At 42.2% G+C, this 17933-nt stretch overlaps 1 protein-coding gene across 1 annotated transcript in view; it reads left to right on the top strand.

The window, feature by feature from the left end:
- LOC140467445 (ethanolamine kinase 1-like) overlaps positions 1-17933 on the top strand; it is a 50780-nt gene that overhangs the window by 18476 nt on the left and 14371 nt on the right. The window contains exons 3-4 of the mRNA XM_072563806.1: positions 7476-7616; positions 12357-12499. Coding sequence (XP_072419907.1) covers positions 7476-7616; positions 12357-12499 — 284 coding nt within the window. The remainder of the gene's footprint in view (positions 1-7475; positions 7617-12356; positions 12500-17933) is intronic.

Genomic DNA, 17933 nt, shown 5'->3' with positions numbered 1-17933 from the left:
TGTAAATGTGGTGAGTTCTGGAAGCCCAGATACCCAAAAGCTGAAATTGTTCTGAATTGTAGGGATTCTACAAGGCCATTCAGCTCATCAAGTCTACACTGACCCTCCTGAAGAGCATCCTGGCTCCCTATCCTATCCCCTGTAACCCTGCATTTACCATTGCTAATCTGCTTGACTTGTGTGTCTCTGGGCTCTGGGACAAGTTAGAATAGCTGGTCCACCTAACCTGTCTATCTCTTGGACACTGGTAGAAAATCAGAGTCCCAGTAGAAACCTACACAAACTGGAAGAATGTGTATACCTCAGTCACCCAAGGCTGGAATTGAACCTGCCTCCCTAGCAATAGGAGGCAGCAATGCTAATGTTTTGCTTCAAATCTACTTTTTATTGCCTATTCCTGCTATCCCACAGTTCTCTCTAATGAAGAATCTGTTCACCTCTGCCTTGGAATATACACCAGCGTATTTGCAGCTTTGTTAGACTCTTTCAAAGATTCAGAACCTTCAGTGAAGGTTTCTTTAATCAGATCTTTATCCTGATTTTTGTGTTGGCCAGCCAAAAGGAACAATCTCTCCATCTCTATCCTCAAACATTCGCTTGATATTGTGATAAAATTGAAAGCTGGGACAGGGTGGGGATTTCTGCTCCATAAACCTAAAAACCAGAGTTTCCTCAAAACATTGTGTACAAGGAGTCCAGGAAAGAATGGGAGTGGGCCATTCAACCCACCAAGCCTGTACCAGCATTCTAGATCATAGTGCTATTTTCCCCCCAAAGATGATTAGCTATCTCTGTAATCCCTCAATCTCTAGAAACTTAAGTTCTGTCTTGAGTCGGAGTGATTTTTAACTTCCACAGCTTTCTGGCAGGAATTCCAAAGATTCACCAGGCTCTTGACCTCCTTCAGTCTGTGCATATAGCTTTTTCAGCTGGATGTTGATAAGGAATGGCCAGAATGTTTCTCTTCTAGTCATGATTTGGAGATGCTGGTGTTGGACTGGGGTGTACAAAGGTTAAAAATCACACAACACGTTATAGTCCAGCAGGTTTAATTGGAAGCACACTTGCTTTTGGAGCAATGCTCCTTCAGGTGACAATCCCCTGATGGAGTGCCATTCCAAAAGTGAGTGTGCTTCAATTAAACCTGGTGTTGTGATTTTTAACTTTCTTTTCTAGGGCATCCAAGCCATTTACTTGCCCAAAGCTGGAATGTTGAGGAAAGAAGGATGAGGCCTGTAATCAGCTGAAAACAGAAATCCATGTCATACCTTCTGCTTTCAGTGGCTTAAAACCACTCCAGGTGGTGTCTTGTCCCCAGGGCTGAGTGGCTACATTCTGCATTAATCTTTATGGAAATTATTCCTTTCAATCTAAAATTTTGTATTCCCTCACTGCACATTCATTTAAATCACTGATCTAATGTCTCCTTTTCCAGTTTTTCCTCAACATCTGTCCTGGCCTGTACCTGACATTCACTATCTTCTGTGGAAACAGTTAAATCTAAACTGTCTCCTCTTAATCTGGAGTTTGAGCCCCTGATTGTGGATGTTGTGGCAGTGTGGTCTAATTGCAGATCAACCTTTTGCTCATTCTGAGAACTTTGGAAATCATCATCACTTAAAATTGCTTCTTCCAAAGCCAAAGTTCTTCACAACTCCTCCAATTCTGTTTGATCGCCCTTCCTGGGGAGTCTCCACTGTCCAAATACCCTCTGTGGTAGAGGTGCCCAGGCCAGAATTACACACTATGCTCCAGACCTGGCTGTCATCAGGGCTTTGCACCTTTTGCATGTTGGACTTTAGGATGTCTTCTCCTCACTTAAGAGGTGGAGGTAGGTGAATTAAGTGGTGTTGGCTAGTTTACTGAGCCCAAGTTGATCTTGCATGTACTTGCTTTGGTCACTTGGTTTCTTTACATAAGACACATTTATTTTAGAAGGGAGTCAACTGGCCCCATGTCCACATGTCATCTTTTGTAGACCCCACTCTTTGGCTCTTTCCCCATATCTCTGCAATTTGAATTTCTACAGGATGTGTTGGATCTGTTTCTACCAATCATCACTTAATTAAAATGATCGTTCTCTGCTCGTGTCTTAGAAACAGGCTTCCTTTTGACACTTACTAGCACAATTCATGTTTGGCTGACTTTAATGTTTCTCACTTTTGCTGCCCCATCTCCACCCCTGTCTGCCTTAGTGGGCAGTGCATTTGGCTCTGATACAGCAGATGGTGGGTTTGAGCCCATTACCTACTTGCCAAAGGATCACCTTTTTGTGGAAATTCCTGCCCTTCAGGAAAGTTTAAAAAGTGAATATGAGCATAATCTCAGGACCGTTTGTAAACCTATGCTAATGGCATCATTTTGCATCACAAACCAGCTGTCCAGGTGGTTAATCCCCTGCAGGTTTGATTCCCTTTACCTGCTAAAGTCACAAAGGGCCCTACCTTCTCAACCTCTTTCCACACCTAAAGTGTGGTGACGCTAAAGTTAAATTCACCACCAATTGTGTGTCTCAGAGCAGTCTGTGGTCCCCTTGGGCTATAGTGACTTTCAGATAAAATATTGTAACCAGAGATCTGTCAGTCCTACTTGGAGAAAACCAGGAAAAAGTTGTCTGACTACATATATATTTCAACAATAACTCAACTAGGTAGAAATTTTTTGGATGCCTGGAGGATGTGAAAAATACTAATAAATATAAATTTGTTGTTTGTCCTTTTTTTTTTCTTTTTGTCCTAACCACTTAAGTTTGGGGAACACGTCAATATGCTATTGTTTGGTCCAAAGGTCCACCTATGTACACAAAATTGCACTTCTAGATCATTTTATAAATAACTGCTGACCCACTTTGTGCTGCATAACCAGTCATGTTGACCAAATTAGAATGTTGATTATCTTTGTTTAGTTGTCATTTGACTAAGACTTTTCCAAACACCTTGTTAAAGTCAGATCACATGATAAAGGCAGAAGTACAAGGTCCACAAAAACTAAATATGGGCAAGTTCATGTCCTTTAGCACGTGAGAATCAGATGGCATCAGTAAATCAAAGATACTGGTTATTCCAAAAGTTAATAGTTCAGCTACTCTGGGTACTAGTTGCAGTAGGTTCTTTCGCAATTGCTTAATATCAACAGCATTGGTATGCTGCATAAGTAACTTTTTGCCTATTAGCTTATTTAACAGCTGCCTGATTCCAAAGCCCAATCATGTTCCCATGACCTTTTTAAGTATACCAGGCAAGCACTTAGACTGATTTGACAATCATAATGGTCATGCTGAGCTGTAGCAAAAACTTTAATTTTGTTTTGACCCACTATTGATTTTTGTCATGAAGGTCATAGAACTGTACAGCATGGACACAGACCCTTTGGTCCAACTTATCCAAGCTGACCACCTATCCAAAATTTTCAATGTAGTCCCATTTGGCCCAAATCCCTCTTAAACCTTTACTGTTCATATACCCATCCAGATGTGTTTTAAATGGTGTAATTGTACCAGCCTCCACTAGCAGCTCATTCCATTCACTCACTACCTTCTGCATGGAAAAAATTGCTTCTCTGGTCCCTTTTTTTAATCTTTCCCTGCTCACCTTAAAACCCAGCCTTCTGGTTTTGCGTTCCCTACCTTGGGGCAAAGACCTTGGTATTCACCCTATCCATGTCCCTCCTGATTTTATAAACCTCCTAGAAGGTCACCCCTCAGCCTCTGGTATTTCAGGGGATACAACCTCAGGCTATTCAGTCCTGGTGAGGGTTTGAGTACCATTTGTATTAAAACACAAGTGGCTTACATTTCTTCATCTATATCCAGATGTGCTTTTACACCCTGTTACCTGTGGTATATTTTTTATTTATTAGACATCCATATTTTCCGGTTTGTTTTTGCATCAAAGGTGAATGAGATCATGTTCTTGTTTAAAGGTCTCTCTCACCTTCCAGACACTACCACTGCCCCATATGTGCCCTTACCCTAGCTTTTCTTTCTACACCCAATATCAAGCCTACACACAATTGAGTGTGCTTTTTTACTTTTATCTTTGTTAACAACCACCAGAAAAATTGCCCAGTTTTTGAATTAGCTGGTTTAGTGGAGGGGAAAAACATTTTAAAGGCAATGGAGATCACGAAAGCTGAGAGCAAGAAGCAGGGGGCCACAAGCAGTTTGCGTATGCTCACATGGTGTTTTTTTTTAAACCCTAAAATTGCTTAACAGGACTGTAGGAACACCTTCTGATTTTAAGAGGAAGACTTGATGCCACCCCTCCTGAGATCCACTGGGAATATGTAATAAATCTTAACCTTTGTCAAGAATGCCCATCTTTCTAAGAACAAATTTTTGTTTATTAGAAACCTGTTCAACTTTTTTGTTGTTGTTGCTCCAACATAAGAGTTCCTGTAAATACCTGGCATAGACTGCCTTTTGTTGGGCAGTACTGGCTTAGCCTTGTCACCTTTTCCACTGCAAAGCTCTCCCTGATCATCTTGTTCCATAATCAGTTCAACCTTTTTTTTCCTTACACCCACTGTAGTTTTTTTTTTAAAAACAGAGCTAATCTTCGCTCAATGTCCAGTAGTTTTATTTTTAATTCATTCAAGGGCTGTGAGTGTTCTTAGCCAGGCCTGCATTCATTGCCTACCCTGAATTACCCAGAGGGCAGTTAGGAGTCACCACACTGCTGTGGGTGTGGAATTACATGTAGACCAGGTAAGGGTGGCAGATTTCCTTCCCTCAAACTTTTTTTTTAGAATGGCAATTAGGCTAGCTTTTTAATTCCAGACCATTTATTTGAATTCAAACCTCCCCATCTGGCATGGTGTGATTTGAACCCAAGTTCCCCAAAATGTGACCTCAGGGGTTCTGGATTACAGGTCTGCTGCTGTTATCATTACACCACGATGACCTCTGCTACTGTTTAGAGTCCTATAGCACGGAGACAAACTCTTTGGCCCAAACTGGTCCACACCACCATGTGAATATATTTAACTGTAACAAACCTTCCCCATAGGGATTTGGAAGCTTCTTATTTTCCTTTTTCAGCTGTTCTGACTCTCGTGCCCTTTTTTTTAATCTTCCTGACTTCCTACTGTTCTCTTTCTCGCTCTGTTTTAAAACTGCTGAACTATTCTTCCAATTCTCTTGTCTTTAACAGTCCACAAAGTGCTTCTAATATTTTGTGTTAATTCTTTTTATGCCCTTTTGTACAAATTTTCAAAGGACTATCTTTTCCTTCAAACTGTACAAGTCTTTTTTTTAAACTCTTTCATTAGCTGTGATTAACCAAATAGGCTTGGGTTTCTTTGGCACTCAATTTTTGTTACCTTTCCCCTCCTTCATAGTCGGTTTAGTTCTAATTCAGCTGTTTCTTAGTCCCTCACTTGGGTGAGGGGACAGAGTTTGCCTATCTAACCATCTGTCAGTATCTTCACAGAATTTCTCTTTAAATCTTGTCAGGCTTACATCATATCCTACATTCAGCATTTCTTGCTGTAATGGGCTCAGATTTGCAGGAGGTAGTGGCAGTGTCACTGGACCAGAATCCCAGGCCAGTCTTATGGGGACATAAATTCACATTCCACCATAGCACGTAGTGAACTTTGGATTCAGCAACATATCTGAAATAAACTAGCCAATGGCAACCACATGGATTGTCAATAAACACCTGTCTGGTTTGCTGTTTTCTTTTTTTGGAAGGAACTCTATCTTCATCTAGTCTACCCAACGCCAGATCCGCACCAATGTGGTTGACTCTTAACTGTGCTCTAGCCAATTAGGAGTCATAGTTTTCTACCACTTATCCTAAGACTAAGACAAAGCTGAAGAGAGATTACTTGCAATGTGGAAATAGGCCCTTCGGCCCAATAGGTCCACATAGACCCTCCCAAAAGCAACCCACTCAGATCCCTTCACCTAACATTATGCACAAATTAGCATGTGGGCGGCACGGTGGCACAGTGGTTAGCACTGCTGCCTCACAGTGCCAGAGATCCGGGTTCAATTCCCACCTCAGGCGACTAACTGTGTGGAGTTTGCACGTTCTCCCCGTGTCTGCGTGGGTTTCCTCCGGGTGCTCCGGTTTCCTCCCACAGTCCAAAGATGTGCAGGTCAGGTGAATTGGCCATGCTAAATTGCCCATAGTGTTAGGTAAGGGGTAAATGTATGGGTGGGTGGTGCTTCGGCGGGGGCGGTGTGGACTTGTTGGGCCGAAGGGCCTGTTTCCACACGAAGTAATCTAATCTAATCTAGCATAGCCAATTCACCTAACGTGCACATTTTTGGACTGTGGGAGGAAACTGGAGCACCCGGAGGAAACCCACACAGACACTGGGAGAATGTGCAACCTCCACACAGAGAGTCGCCTGAGGTGGGAAATGAACCTGGGTCTCTGGTGCTGAGAGGCAGCAGTGCTAACCACTGTTACCGTGCCACCCAAAGGGTTTCGAATCTGTGGCGTTTGCTACTCCAGAGTGCAATGGATGCTGAGACAGTTTGAGGAGTTAGACAAATCTTTAATTGGTTATGGGGAGGAAGCAGGAAAATGGGGTTGAGAAGCATATCACCCATGATCAAATGACAGAGCAGGCACGATGGGCCCAATGGCCTAATTCAGCTCCTCGATCTTATGAAGTAGGAATGAGCAATAAAGGCTGGCCTATATTCCATGAATGAATAATCAAGATTTAGAACCGAAGTAGAGTGGATGGTCTGGGTCTACTCCGCTGTACTGCTCGTCAAGGATGGAGTGACTTTCAGGGATTTGCCCAAGGGATTGAAACCAAAACCGGATCCACGATGCATTCATTTGAGGCTTTCAATGGTTTCTGTCTTTCCATAACCACTTATGTGACTTTTCATCCACAGTGGCCATGCCAAAACTCAGTTGAGTGCCATACTCCAAAGTTCTCTTCTTTTCTATTACTCTTTTCTCTCCTATCAATCTTTCTTTCTTAAAATCTACCTCTGACTCTGTTTTCCTGCTAGTGTTCACTTTACGTCTTGCATCTCTGTAATTTCCTTTCTGCTGTGCTTGGAGCGTAATCCTGTTATTCAGCTTCTCTGATGGTTAGGTAACTGCTTTTTGTGTAGTCTTGCTGTGTGCAAATTGGCTCCCATGCCTCAACACTGAGGATACTTCTTCACATTTATAGATAAATCAGAATACTACAGGTGCTGGAAATCTGAAATAAAAACTCAACTGACATGAATATTCAGCAGGCCAAGTAGCAACTGTGGAGCGAAAGGGTTAATTTCTCAGGCGAATAACGTTTCATCTGAACTTTTCCCCAACATGGCATTGCTGTGAAAAGTGCTATATTAATGCAAGTCCTTTTCTACAGCAGCACTTCAGTGGGAAATTCACAAGTCAAGATTCCTTGGATCAATCCATCCTAGATTCGCAACATAAATAGGAAAGTACGTCTGAATGCTCTTTGGGACTGATATGTTTCAATGACATGTGCCTTCTGTCTCTTTATAGGCTCATAGCGACAGAGCTAGCAAGGATTCATTGCATTCACGCCCACAATGGTTGCATTCCGAAACCCAACCTCTGGGTGAAAATGCGCAAGTACATGGCTCTCATCTCATCAGAGTTCACACCAGAAGCTAAAAATACTCGGTATGTGCTTAACCATGATGGTTCATTGAAGTCAGCCAAACTAATGAGACAATAAGAGATGTAGTCATTCTGTTAGGCTGATTGGGAATTCATTCTGTAACTACTGATCTGAAAATTATTCCAGATGTATGTTATGTTACACATTTAGGAACAATGTTTTTTCAGATACTCAAAAACGTTTTTGCTAAATTGGAAACGAAACAATGTCTTCACTATTTTCTTGCAATTTGTGTATTAATATCTGCTCAATGCCCTGAAAAGGCTGTTTAGAACGTTGTGCAGTTTTATTTGGAAGACTAATGATTGGAGACCAGTGTTTGCTCCTTAATTGAGGTTCCTGACTACATCATTTAATGAAGATCCCTCAGGATAAGCAACCATTTATCAAGGTCCCAGACAGCTTTCAGCATCGGTTGAAACGTAGTCCGGTACCCACACCTTCTTCAATGAAAGAGGAGAGTGAGGCAGGTCGGTGCCATGATTAAACACAAATACAAACCATGTAGAGAAGTGAATGCACAACACTGTACAGATAGTGTGCAATTTATCACAAATGCTACTATAGAGTACGCAATCATAGTACACATTAAACAAAGTGTCTGTTATTCTATAGAGATGATCTCTTCACTCAATGAGGTCTTATATCTGAACAGATTTGGAATCAAAAACCAATCTAATTACTTTTGTTTTATAGAAACTGATAACTTCACTGTGTAGTCTTTATCCCTCTGAATATTTAATAGCTTCTTATAGTCACATGGTGCAAATTCTTTAGTCTGTTGAATAAACATTCTATGTCTCTGTATAGTTAATCACGAGAACCTGTTGCCACTGAACCAACAGTGACTTCGCAGTCAGTCGTGGAATGTAATTAATGTGAACAATGGGAGTTCAGGAAAATGACTTCTTAAGAAAAATATGGGAATCTTGAGTGGGTGGTTATAAAATCTGCTTTAATGCATTACTCACATTAATTAAAATCTTTTTATGTTTTCAAAACTTCTTTTGTGTCCATTTACCAACATTGAAGGTTTTGGATACTTAATAATGAGAAAGCTGTTGATTCATAAGGGTTCACAAATACTTTCAGTTAATAGGCTTCTGTAGGTGTGCACTTTGAGTACTAGCTTCACTCCATCTCCTGCTTTAAAGTTTGCAACAGTCTATAGGTTTGTGCAATCTTTTCCTGATTTAGTAATGTTGCACGAATGGAGCAGTATTATCGCCACATCATTCCTTGCATAAAGCCAAGCTGCTTTAGCCACAAACCAAGGTGAACATTTCCAGCAGCTGAGAAAAGCAGTTCATGGGTTAGGTTTGTTTTTGATTCCAATGGCCATAACCTTGATTAGAGAATTATGGTTTTAAATCTGTTCAGAAATAAGACTGCATTGACTGAAGAGATCATCTCTATAGAATGACAGACACTTTGTTTAATGTGTACTGTGTGCTATGATTGTGCACTGTGTAGTAGCATTTGTGATAAATTATACACTATCTGGACAGCATTATGCATTCACTTTTCTACATGGTTTGTGTTTAATCATGACACTGATCTGCGTCGCTCTCCTCTTTCGTTGAAGAAGGTGTGGTTACTGGACTATGTTTCAACCGATGCTGAAAGCTGTCTGGGATCTTGATAAACTGCTGTTTATCCTGAGGGATCTTCATTAAATGATGCAGTCAGGAACTTCCGTTCAGGAGTAAACACTGGTCTCCAATCACAGGTCTCCAATCGGAGAAAACCAGAATAGTCAGCCCATAAAGTCTGTGAAGGGCTTTTCCTTGCACAAGATTCCTGATCTAACCCCACTCACTTGCTCAATCCTCAATTTGCTTAATGTTCCTCTTTGAATCCATAGAATTGATGGACATTTTTTTTCAACAGTTGTTTATGTCAGCTGCTAACGAGAGTTTTGTTTGAAGCACATTTTTATTGGGTGTAAACTGTTAACCTCCCTTTAATTTGTTTTGGGGGTTGTTATAAAATTGTGCCATTTGTTATTGTGGAAGTCGTCCTAGTCCCAGAGGACTACAGGCTCCTCCCTCCCCCGTGTGTGTGTGTGTGTGTGTGTGTGTGTGAGAGAGAGAGAGAGAAAGTGAGCCTGGTGGCGAGTTTAGCCTGTAGGTCACCATGCTTTGGGCAAGGACCAATTTTCGTGGTGACCTCAGCTAGTCTGGGAACTGAGGAAACTCTGGCATCTCTCTGTATCGCACACCAGCAACTGAGTCAACTGACCCCTCCCACAATTGCTGTTTGCTTCATCAGATCACCTCATGCTCTTCCAAGACTTCATCACATATTCCCCTTTCAAATAGAACAAAGTACAAGTCGTTCTGCTGTAACATACATTTCATTAACGCGAATTCGCTGTAACACGATTGACGAATTGGGACGTTGTTTCTAAAGTGCGAATTTTTAAACCATGTGATTACATTGCTAACACTTTAAGCACTGTTTCTAAAGCGTGATTTTTCTATAATGTGGCATTGTACAACATTGCAACCTTCGTGTTAAAGAAGAACTCACTGTACTAATGCCTCAAGATTTCTGTGACTCATTCTCTCTAACATGCAGCCTCCAATACCTAGGACAACCTAAGTCACCTAAGCATGGCAACATCAGCCCCTCCAAGCAGCACTCTATCCTCTTTTGAGGATTCCTTCATTGTCACTGGGTCAAAATCCTGGAATTCCCTACCTGCTGTCACTGTGTGTATACTTCACATGATGAGCTAAAAAGGCATGACATGACCTATCTGACAGCAATAAGGGATTGCTGCTAAATATCAGCCTTGCCAATGGCATCCATAGCCTGAAAATCAATAGAAATTTAGGTGTTGTTTTGTCATATATGTAAGCCCTCTTGCCACATTACATGCAAATGAATCTATCCTGCAGCTTCCTTTATGTAGTGGTATGCTTCCTAAACCTAAGTACCCAGATTGGGAGCAATATTCTGTGACCAAATTGAGGGTTAAATTCATTATTACCTTCCATTGCTCTTATGTTCAGATTTTGTGACCAGTGAGTGGTCTGTCCCACCTGTCTGTGGAATGCTACCAGTCTTTCACCTCATGCACCTTTTGTGCGTGTTGCAAATTTGATCAATGTTGCTCCCTCAACTCCTAAATTCGTATCATTCATGTATATCCAGCTGGGTGCTATCTGACGAGATCAAGGGGCAGCCATGAAAAATAGGGGGCCCCCAACCCCAGATTCTTCCCTCAATCGTAGAATCCCTACGATGTGGAATCAGGCCATTCAGCCCATTGAGTCCACACCGACCCTCTGAAGAGCATCTCACCCAGACCCTACCCCGCCTCCCCTAACCCAGTTACACTGTATTTCCCATGGCTCTTCCAATTGATCTACACATCCCTGAACACTATGAGAAATTAACATAGCCAATTCACCCTAACCTGCACATCTTTGGGTTGTGGAAGGAAACCAGAGCACCTGGAGGAAATCCATAGTTTGACCCAAGGACACTGAGGTCAGATGAGGAGTTGCTCAGCCTCTGTGTTTTTATTTCTTTAAACCTGGGATCTTCCATATCATTATACTGCAAGTGCCCACTAATTCACCAGGCCGGATTCTTAAATGGAGTAGGGATGTTCCAAATGACAGGAGAGTGCAAAACAAGGAATCACAGTCTGAGGATACAGGGTAGGCTATTCAGGAGTGGGATGAGGAGAAATGTCTTCATTCAGAGAATGGTGAGCCTGTGGAATTCTCTGCCTAAGGAAGTTGTTGAGGCCAAAACAATTGAATGTTTTCATGAAGGAATTAGCTATAACTGCTTATAGAGTCATACAGCACTTAAACAGGCCCTTCAACTCAACCAGTCCACGCCAACCATGTTTCCAAACTAAACTGGTCCCACCTGCCTGCATTCGGCCCACATCCTCAAAACCTTTGCTGTTTACATACTTGTAAATGTTCTGACTGTGTACCTGCATCTACCACTTCCTCTGGCAGTTCATTCCACACACTAAGCACCCTCTGTGTAAAAAAAAACAAAGTTGCCCCTCATGTCCTTTTTAAAACTTCCTCCTCTCACCTTAAAAATATGTCCCTAGTTTTGATATTCCCTCACCCTATGGAGAAGACCCTATTATCTATACCCCTTATGATTTTATAAACTTCTACAAGTAACTGCAGCCCATGCTTATTGTTGGTGCTCCACAGTTTTCAAAGTGAAATCTTCTATCTGTACACCCACATTATCCAGCCATTTAGATAGAGTTAGATATAGTTCTTAGGATAAAGGGATCAAAGGTTATGGACAATAACAGGAACAGAATACTTAGTTGGATGATTAGCCACGATCAGATTGAATGGTTGAGCAGGGGCGAGTGGCCTACTCCTGCTTCTAATTTCAATGTTTTCTTTGTTTAAAGCCAACAGCAAAGACACTTGCATGAGAATTCACAAATGCTAATTGTCAGCTACTTATTGACAGGAATATGGGAGCAGTTTTATCATGAATAAAGCACTGCGTTATGTCAATTAAAAATAAACTGAAATGTAAAGCCTTTATTTTCAACTATTTTTGCAGCATAATGGGCTCGTGCAAGTCACAAAGAAGTAGTGGCCATTTCCTGGGTGTCCATAATAAGGGAGGTACCCTGTATGGAAAGGGTAGGGGCAACAGAGGAATGAAATCCAGCAAGATCTTGACAAAGTTGTCCCAGGTTTTACAGGGTGCACTTCTAAACGATTTTCATTTTGGTTTAGGATTCAGAAGAAGGTGCCACCTTTAGAGACATTGGAGAAGGAAATGGTGTGGATGAAGGAGTACCTGTCAGAGCTGAACTCCCCCACGGTGCTCTGCCATAATGATCTGCTTTGCAAGAATATCATCTACAATGAAAAGGAAGGTGAGGACCTGGAGATGGAACTGTTTCATCCCCTTCCTGCCGCACCCTGGCACACGTTTTCATTCTACTCTTTTTAAATAAAACGCCAACTGTGTCAATTTACAGGAATTGGAGTGGATTACTAACCTGGGACTGGATGCTCAGCCAGTTCCCATAGATACTTGGGGCAGTGCCCATGCTCTGGCCAGTAATTATCATTAGCAAGTATCGTTTGGCGTTCATTTAAACAATCCTGGGTTGTTTTGTGTGGTAACTGGGTCATTTCTCCTTTAATTGGGTCACCTTTATTTACAAATACATTCACTGATTTTTGTGTGCATTTTCTGTCTAGCTGACATAACTTCATCAAGGGTTTGTGAAGCTGTTGTGAATAGATTTTACTTTGAACAAATAAGACAATCGCCAAATCATTGAAAGGTTCCCAGCTTGCCATTCAATAATTGCCGACTTAAATATGGAATAGAGTTTGAATCCTGATCCTTTTGAGTGTTGTCACATGATGTATCACATCCTACTGGCGTGTTTGTATTTCCTTGAGTGATCTGCCTTGCAGATAGTCGTTCCCTCACACGCTGCCAGCATTATGTTATCTCTGCCTATCTGTTTGCCACACATTCAGTGTCCTACCAGAGATCATCATAACATGAAAGTAATTTGACACCAGCCGTGATATAATAACTAAGCTTCACCACTGAGCTGGCTCCGGCTGCTACTGTTTCTACATATCTCAACACTAAACTGAAGTGGAAAGTTGGTACTATTAATTTAATATTTGTTTATTAGAATCTTGCTGTTAACAGGTGTGAGGTTGACAGTAAAACTGTGAATGTGCAGGCTCTGAGTGAACGTGGGGCTGCTCCAGTTGCTAGGATTGGCTGTGGGATAGATAGTGATCCTGTGACTGGCTGTGGGGCTGACAACGATTCTGTAATTGGCTGTGGGTCTGGCCATTATAAAGAAAATTACAGCGCAGGAACAGGCCCCTTCAGCCCTCCAAGCCTGCACTGATCCAGGTCCTCTATCTAAACCTGTCACTTATTTTCTAAGGATTTGTATCCCTCTTCTACCTGCCCATTCATATATCTGTCGAGGTAGACCTTAAATGATGCTATCGTGTCCACTTCTACCACCTCCACTGGCAACACGTTCCAGGCACCCATCACACTCCTTTTCCCCTCTCACCTTGAACTCATGACCCCTAGTAATTCAGCCCCCCACTCTGGGGTAAGATTTCTTGCTATCCACCCTGTCTATACCTCTGAAGATTTTGTAGACCTCATTCAGGTCCCCCCCCGCCCCCTTAACCTCCAACTTTCTAATAAAAATAAGCCTAATCTACTCAAGCTCTCTTCACAGCTAGCGCCCTCCATACCAGGCAACATCCTGGTGAACCTCCACTGCAACCTGTCCAAAACATCCACATCCGTTTGGTAATGAATGTGGCTCCCACCTCTATCAGCGTAAAAGACCATCCCATCTGCAACTCCCTTGTCAGGTCCACCTCCCCCCCCCCCCCCCCCCCCCACCTTCCCACCAGCCCACACCCGCCCACAGCCCTCTACCAGCCCACACCCCACTCCTGGTACCTTGCCCTGCCACAACAGGAAGCACAAAACCTGCGCCCACCCTACTCCCCTCCCCTCCTTCCGAGCACCCGGGGGATCCTCATCTCACATCTGTGAGAGTAAGTAAGTCTATATTCTTCTACTGTCTTTCTTTCAAATTTGAAGCTAATTCCAGTGCCACAAACTGCTCATCTAATACCCAGAGGAAACAATGGTACCCGGGGTTACCCCCCCCAAATTGGTATGGGCCAAACACTGAGTCCCTGGGGAAGTACAGAGGAGATTTTGTTCGTGTTTCCTTGCACAAGGTTATTGTTTTGAAGCTCTGGATTCCAATTAATTACTGCTATTTCTGGTTATCAATATGTCTTCACGTTGGGTAGAAATCTTGAGCTTTCAAATTTGCTAACTGTTTTAAAAATATGCAGCTGATGTTTTAAGCTAAACGTACAGGAAAATTGAATTTGTGATATTGTAAATTGGGGTTTCTGAACTTTGCCCAAAAATAAATGTCTGGATAATCTATATTTTGTTGTTTTTTTTGGGGGGTAATAAGAGGTGGACTAGGTTTTAGCAACAAGTTTATGTTTATAGGTGCAAGGCTAGATTTTCTAATTAGGAGAAAGCGAGGACTGCAGATGCTAGAGATCAGAGCTGAAAATGTGTTGCTGGAAAAGCGCAGCAGGTTCAGGCAGCATCCAAGGAACAGGAGAATCAACGTTTTGGGCATGAGCCCTTCTTCAGGAATTAGATCTTCTAATTAGTTATTTGTATTTATGTTTACCATGGACAAGGAGTTAGACAGGTGGCAGATGAGATATAATAGAGAAGTCTGAAGCAATGCATTTTGGTGGCTGGGATAGGCAGAGTCAATATAGACTTAATGGCATAGTATCACAGAGTGTTTAGAGGAGCAGAGGGACCTAGAGTGCAAATGCCTTGTCCGTTGAAGTTGCCAGCACATAACAAGAGAGTAGTTAGCAAATTATTTGGGGGCTTGGGCTTCATAAGTAGTGGCATAGAGTATAAGAACAGGAAGATCAGGCTGAAGTGTTCTACGGCTGTAGTTAAGCTTCACCTAAAGTATTGCATACAGTTTTGGTAATCACACTTTCGGAAGGCACTATTGGATGTCGAGAAGATACAGAGGAGATTTACCAGATTTTTCATAGGATGGAAGCTTCTAGTTTTAGCGTTTGGCTGGAAAGTTTGGGGTGGTTCTTTTGAAACAAAGAAGATGGCAAGTAATGCTGCCCTAACTGTGGACACCCACATCCCCTGAACAAAGAAAACGAAACACTGACTGGAGAGTTGATGGAGGTGTGCAAGATTATAACTGGCTTGGATAAGGTAGACAAGGAAAAACAAAACTCTAACCACTAGCTGTTGGTGCGAGGACTAGGAAACACAAATTCAAGAGTTTGCTCAAGAGGTGGATGGGAATGTAGAAAGGAATTTTTTTTAATGTAGCCTGTAGTAATGATCTGGAAGTTGTTGCCCATGAAACTGGTGGAAAGGGAGACAATAATTGATCTTGTAGGGAAGTAGGCACATGAAGGAAATACGCTTGCAGCTATGAGTATTGAGTGTCAGACCGGATAGCTCCAGGGAGCCAGCATGGATGTAATAGTGTGAATGAACTTCTCTGTGTTGTTTGTGAATCTGTGTGACTCTGTGAAATTACTGCATTTTGGTTGCTACCGCATTCTGTAAAGCAGCACGTGTCCTCTAGAGAATATCATATAGAATATGCATGTAAAGTATAGGGTTATGTATTTTGGGAAACAGTGCAAAGTACAGCTGTTACTTTGCGTAAAGGTTAATTGAATTGAATTACCTTTATTGTCACGTGTACTTAAATGACTGAAAAGTTTACAGTCACCACATTACATGCTACCTTAGGTACAAAGGTACGTTAGTATAGATACTTAAGATCAAATTCTTAGGAAACAAAAACAAATTAGAAAAGTAAAAGAACAAATAGTCCGGCATTGTAGTTACTGTATTAAAGTGCATTATATTAATTTTGTCAACTACTGAATCTGTATAGTTTGCAGATACAGTGCAGTGGATGTTTGTGAGTCATTGTGTGCATTAGAGACAAGGCCAGTGTTTATTACCCATCCCTAATTGCCCTTGAGGCAGTTCTCTGAGGGAGTTGCCTCAACTGTGAGCTACTAGCCTCCACATGACCCACCAAGTCCCCGAGATGAGCAAACAGTCTCCACCTTTTCCCCCCAGTAAATCACCAAGAGCCCATTCTCCATGTGTTTGCTGTGGACAAAGGATTAGACTCTGGGAGACAACAGAGAAGCACCTAATCCTTTCCGTTTCCAATCTCAGCTCAAGTCATAGGGTGAGGATATCAGTATGGGGATGACTGCACAAAAATAGAGATGAGTCCATTCACCTTTATTATATTGGTGGTCATGTGGTGTTGGAAATATATGAACATTCAGAGATCAGTTCTGATAGAAAGTTTCTCTCTCTGCAGGTGCTCCCTGATCTGCTGTGTATTTCCAGCAAGTTTTATTTATTCCATCATGGGATGTGGGCATCGCTGGCTGATCCCATTTATTGCCTATCTGTGATTACCCTGGAGGAGGTAGTGGTGAGCTGCAAACCATTGCAGTCCATTTGGTGTAGAGACATCTGTGAGTGTGGGATTCCCAGGGTTTTGACCCTTTGGCAATGACTGGGGAATTTCTATAATTCTGACTTTTCTGAAGATATCCTATTTGTTTTGAATGCATTATTAAGTTTTTTTTTAATATGATGAACACTGAATGACGTGGGTTGTAGTATTGGCTGGATGGCTGGTTTGCAATGCAGAGTGACCCAACAGCATGGGTTCCATTCCCACGCCAGCTTGGGTTACCTTGAAGTATTTTCCTTCTTAACCTCTCCCCTCACCTGAGGTGTGGTGACCCTTGGGTTCAACCACCATGGGCTCTCTCTCGCTCTTGTGCTCTCTCTCTCGTGCACGCGGTCTCTTTTTCTTTCTCTCTCTCTCTCTCTCTCTCTCTCTCTCTCTCTCTCTCTCTCTCTCTCTCTCTCTCTCTCTCTCTCTCTCTCTCTCTCTCTCTCGTGCACACGCTCTCTCTTGCGTGTGCACACTGTCTCTTTCTCTCGCATGCGCGCACTCTCTCGTGTTCTCTCTCTCTCACACACACTGTCTTGCCCGCACGCGCTCTCTCTGTCTCTGTGTCTGTCCGTCTCCAGAGAGTGGTCCTCTGGGACTGTGGTGACTTTGGCTTTACTATTCGCAAAGGCAGCTGATCCTTGATATGCCAAAAAGGACTGAAGAAAAATTCATAGCTGTATTCAGCTCGCACCTACACCCCAGACAGGATACCTCCTCCCCACGATTGAAATTGTTATGCACTGAATCAGAAGAATTGTTGTGTGTATAACTTCAGAAATCTCCCCAGTGAATTTTATTTTAAAATAAGAAGCCTTGTAATAAAAGCTGTTTGAGCAAAGCCGGGGTGGAGCAGAATGGCCAAAAATATCAATGGAAGCTGAAGAATCGTGTGACTAAAACCTAGTCTTCTGATCGAAGGGGAGGTCCATATTGAAGCTGTCGGGCTTGTAATTTTGTTAATAATACAGAAAAATATTCTACTTAAAAGTAATTTGAAGTGGGAGGGGTAAGATGATATAGTTGCAAATAACACACTTGACAAATGCAGTGTGCACTATTTTAGGTATGAGGTGTGGCTCAGCTGGTTATCCAAGGTGAAAGTTCAGTGTCGTACAGGGGACATTTTGCACTGCAGGATGGATTCTGACATGGTGGTGATTATGGTTATGCTGCTTTGTATTTGCTGTCGTTGTTCCTCTAGATTTTAGAGACTGTGGGCCTTGGC

This window comes from Chiloscyllium punctatum, chromosome 45 (genome assembly GCF_047496795.1).
Source record: "Chiloscyllium punctatum isolate Juve2018m chromosome 45, sChiPun1.3, whole genome shotgun sequence".
Lineage (NCBI taxonomy): Eukaryota > Metazoa > Chordata > Chondrichthyes > Orectolobiformes > Hemiscylliidae > Chiloscyllium > Chiloscyllium punctatum.
The sequence above is the reverse complement of the archived record's forward strand: the minus strand, read 5'-3'. Positions and strand labels throughout refer to the sequence as shown.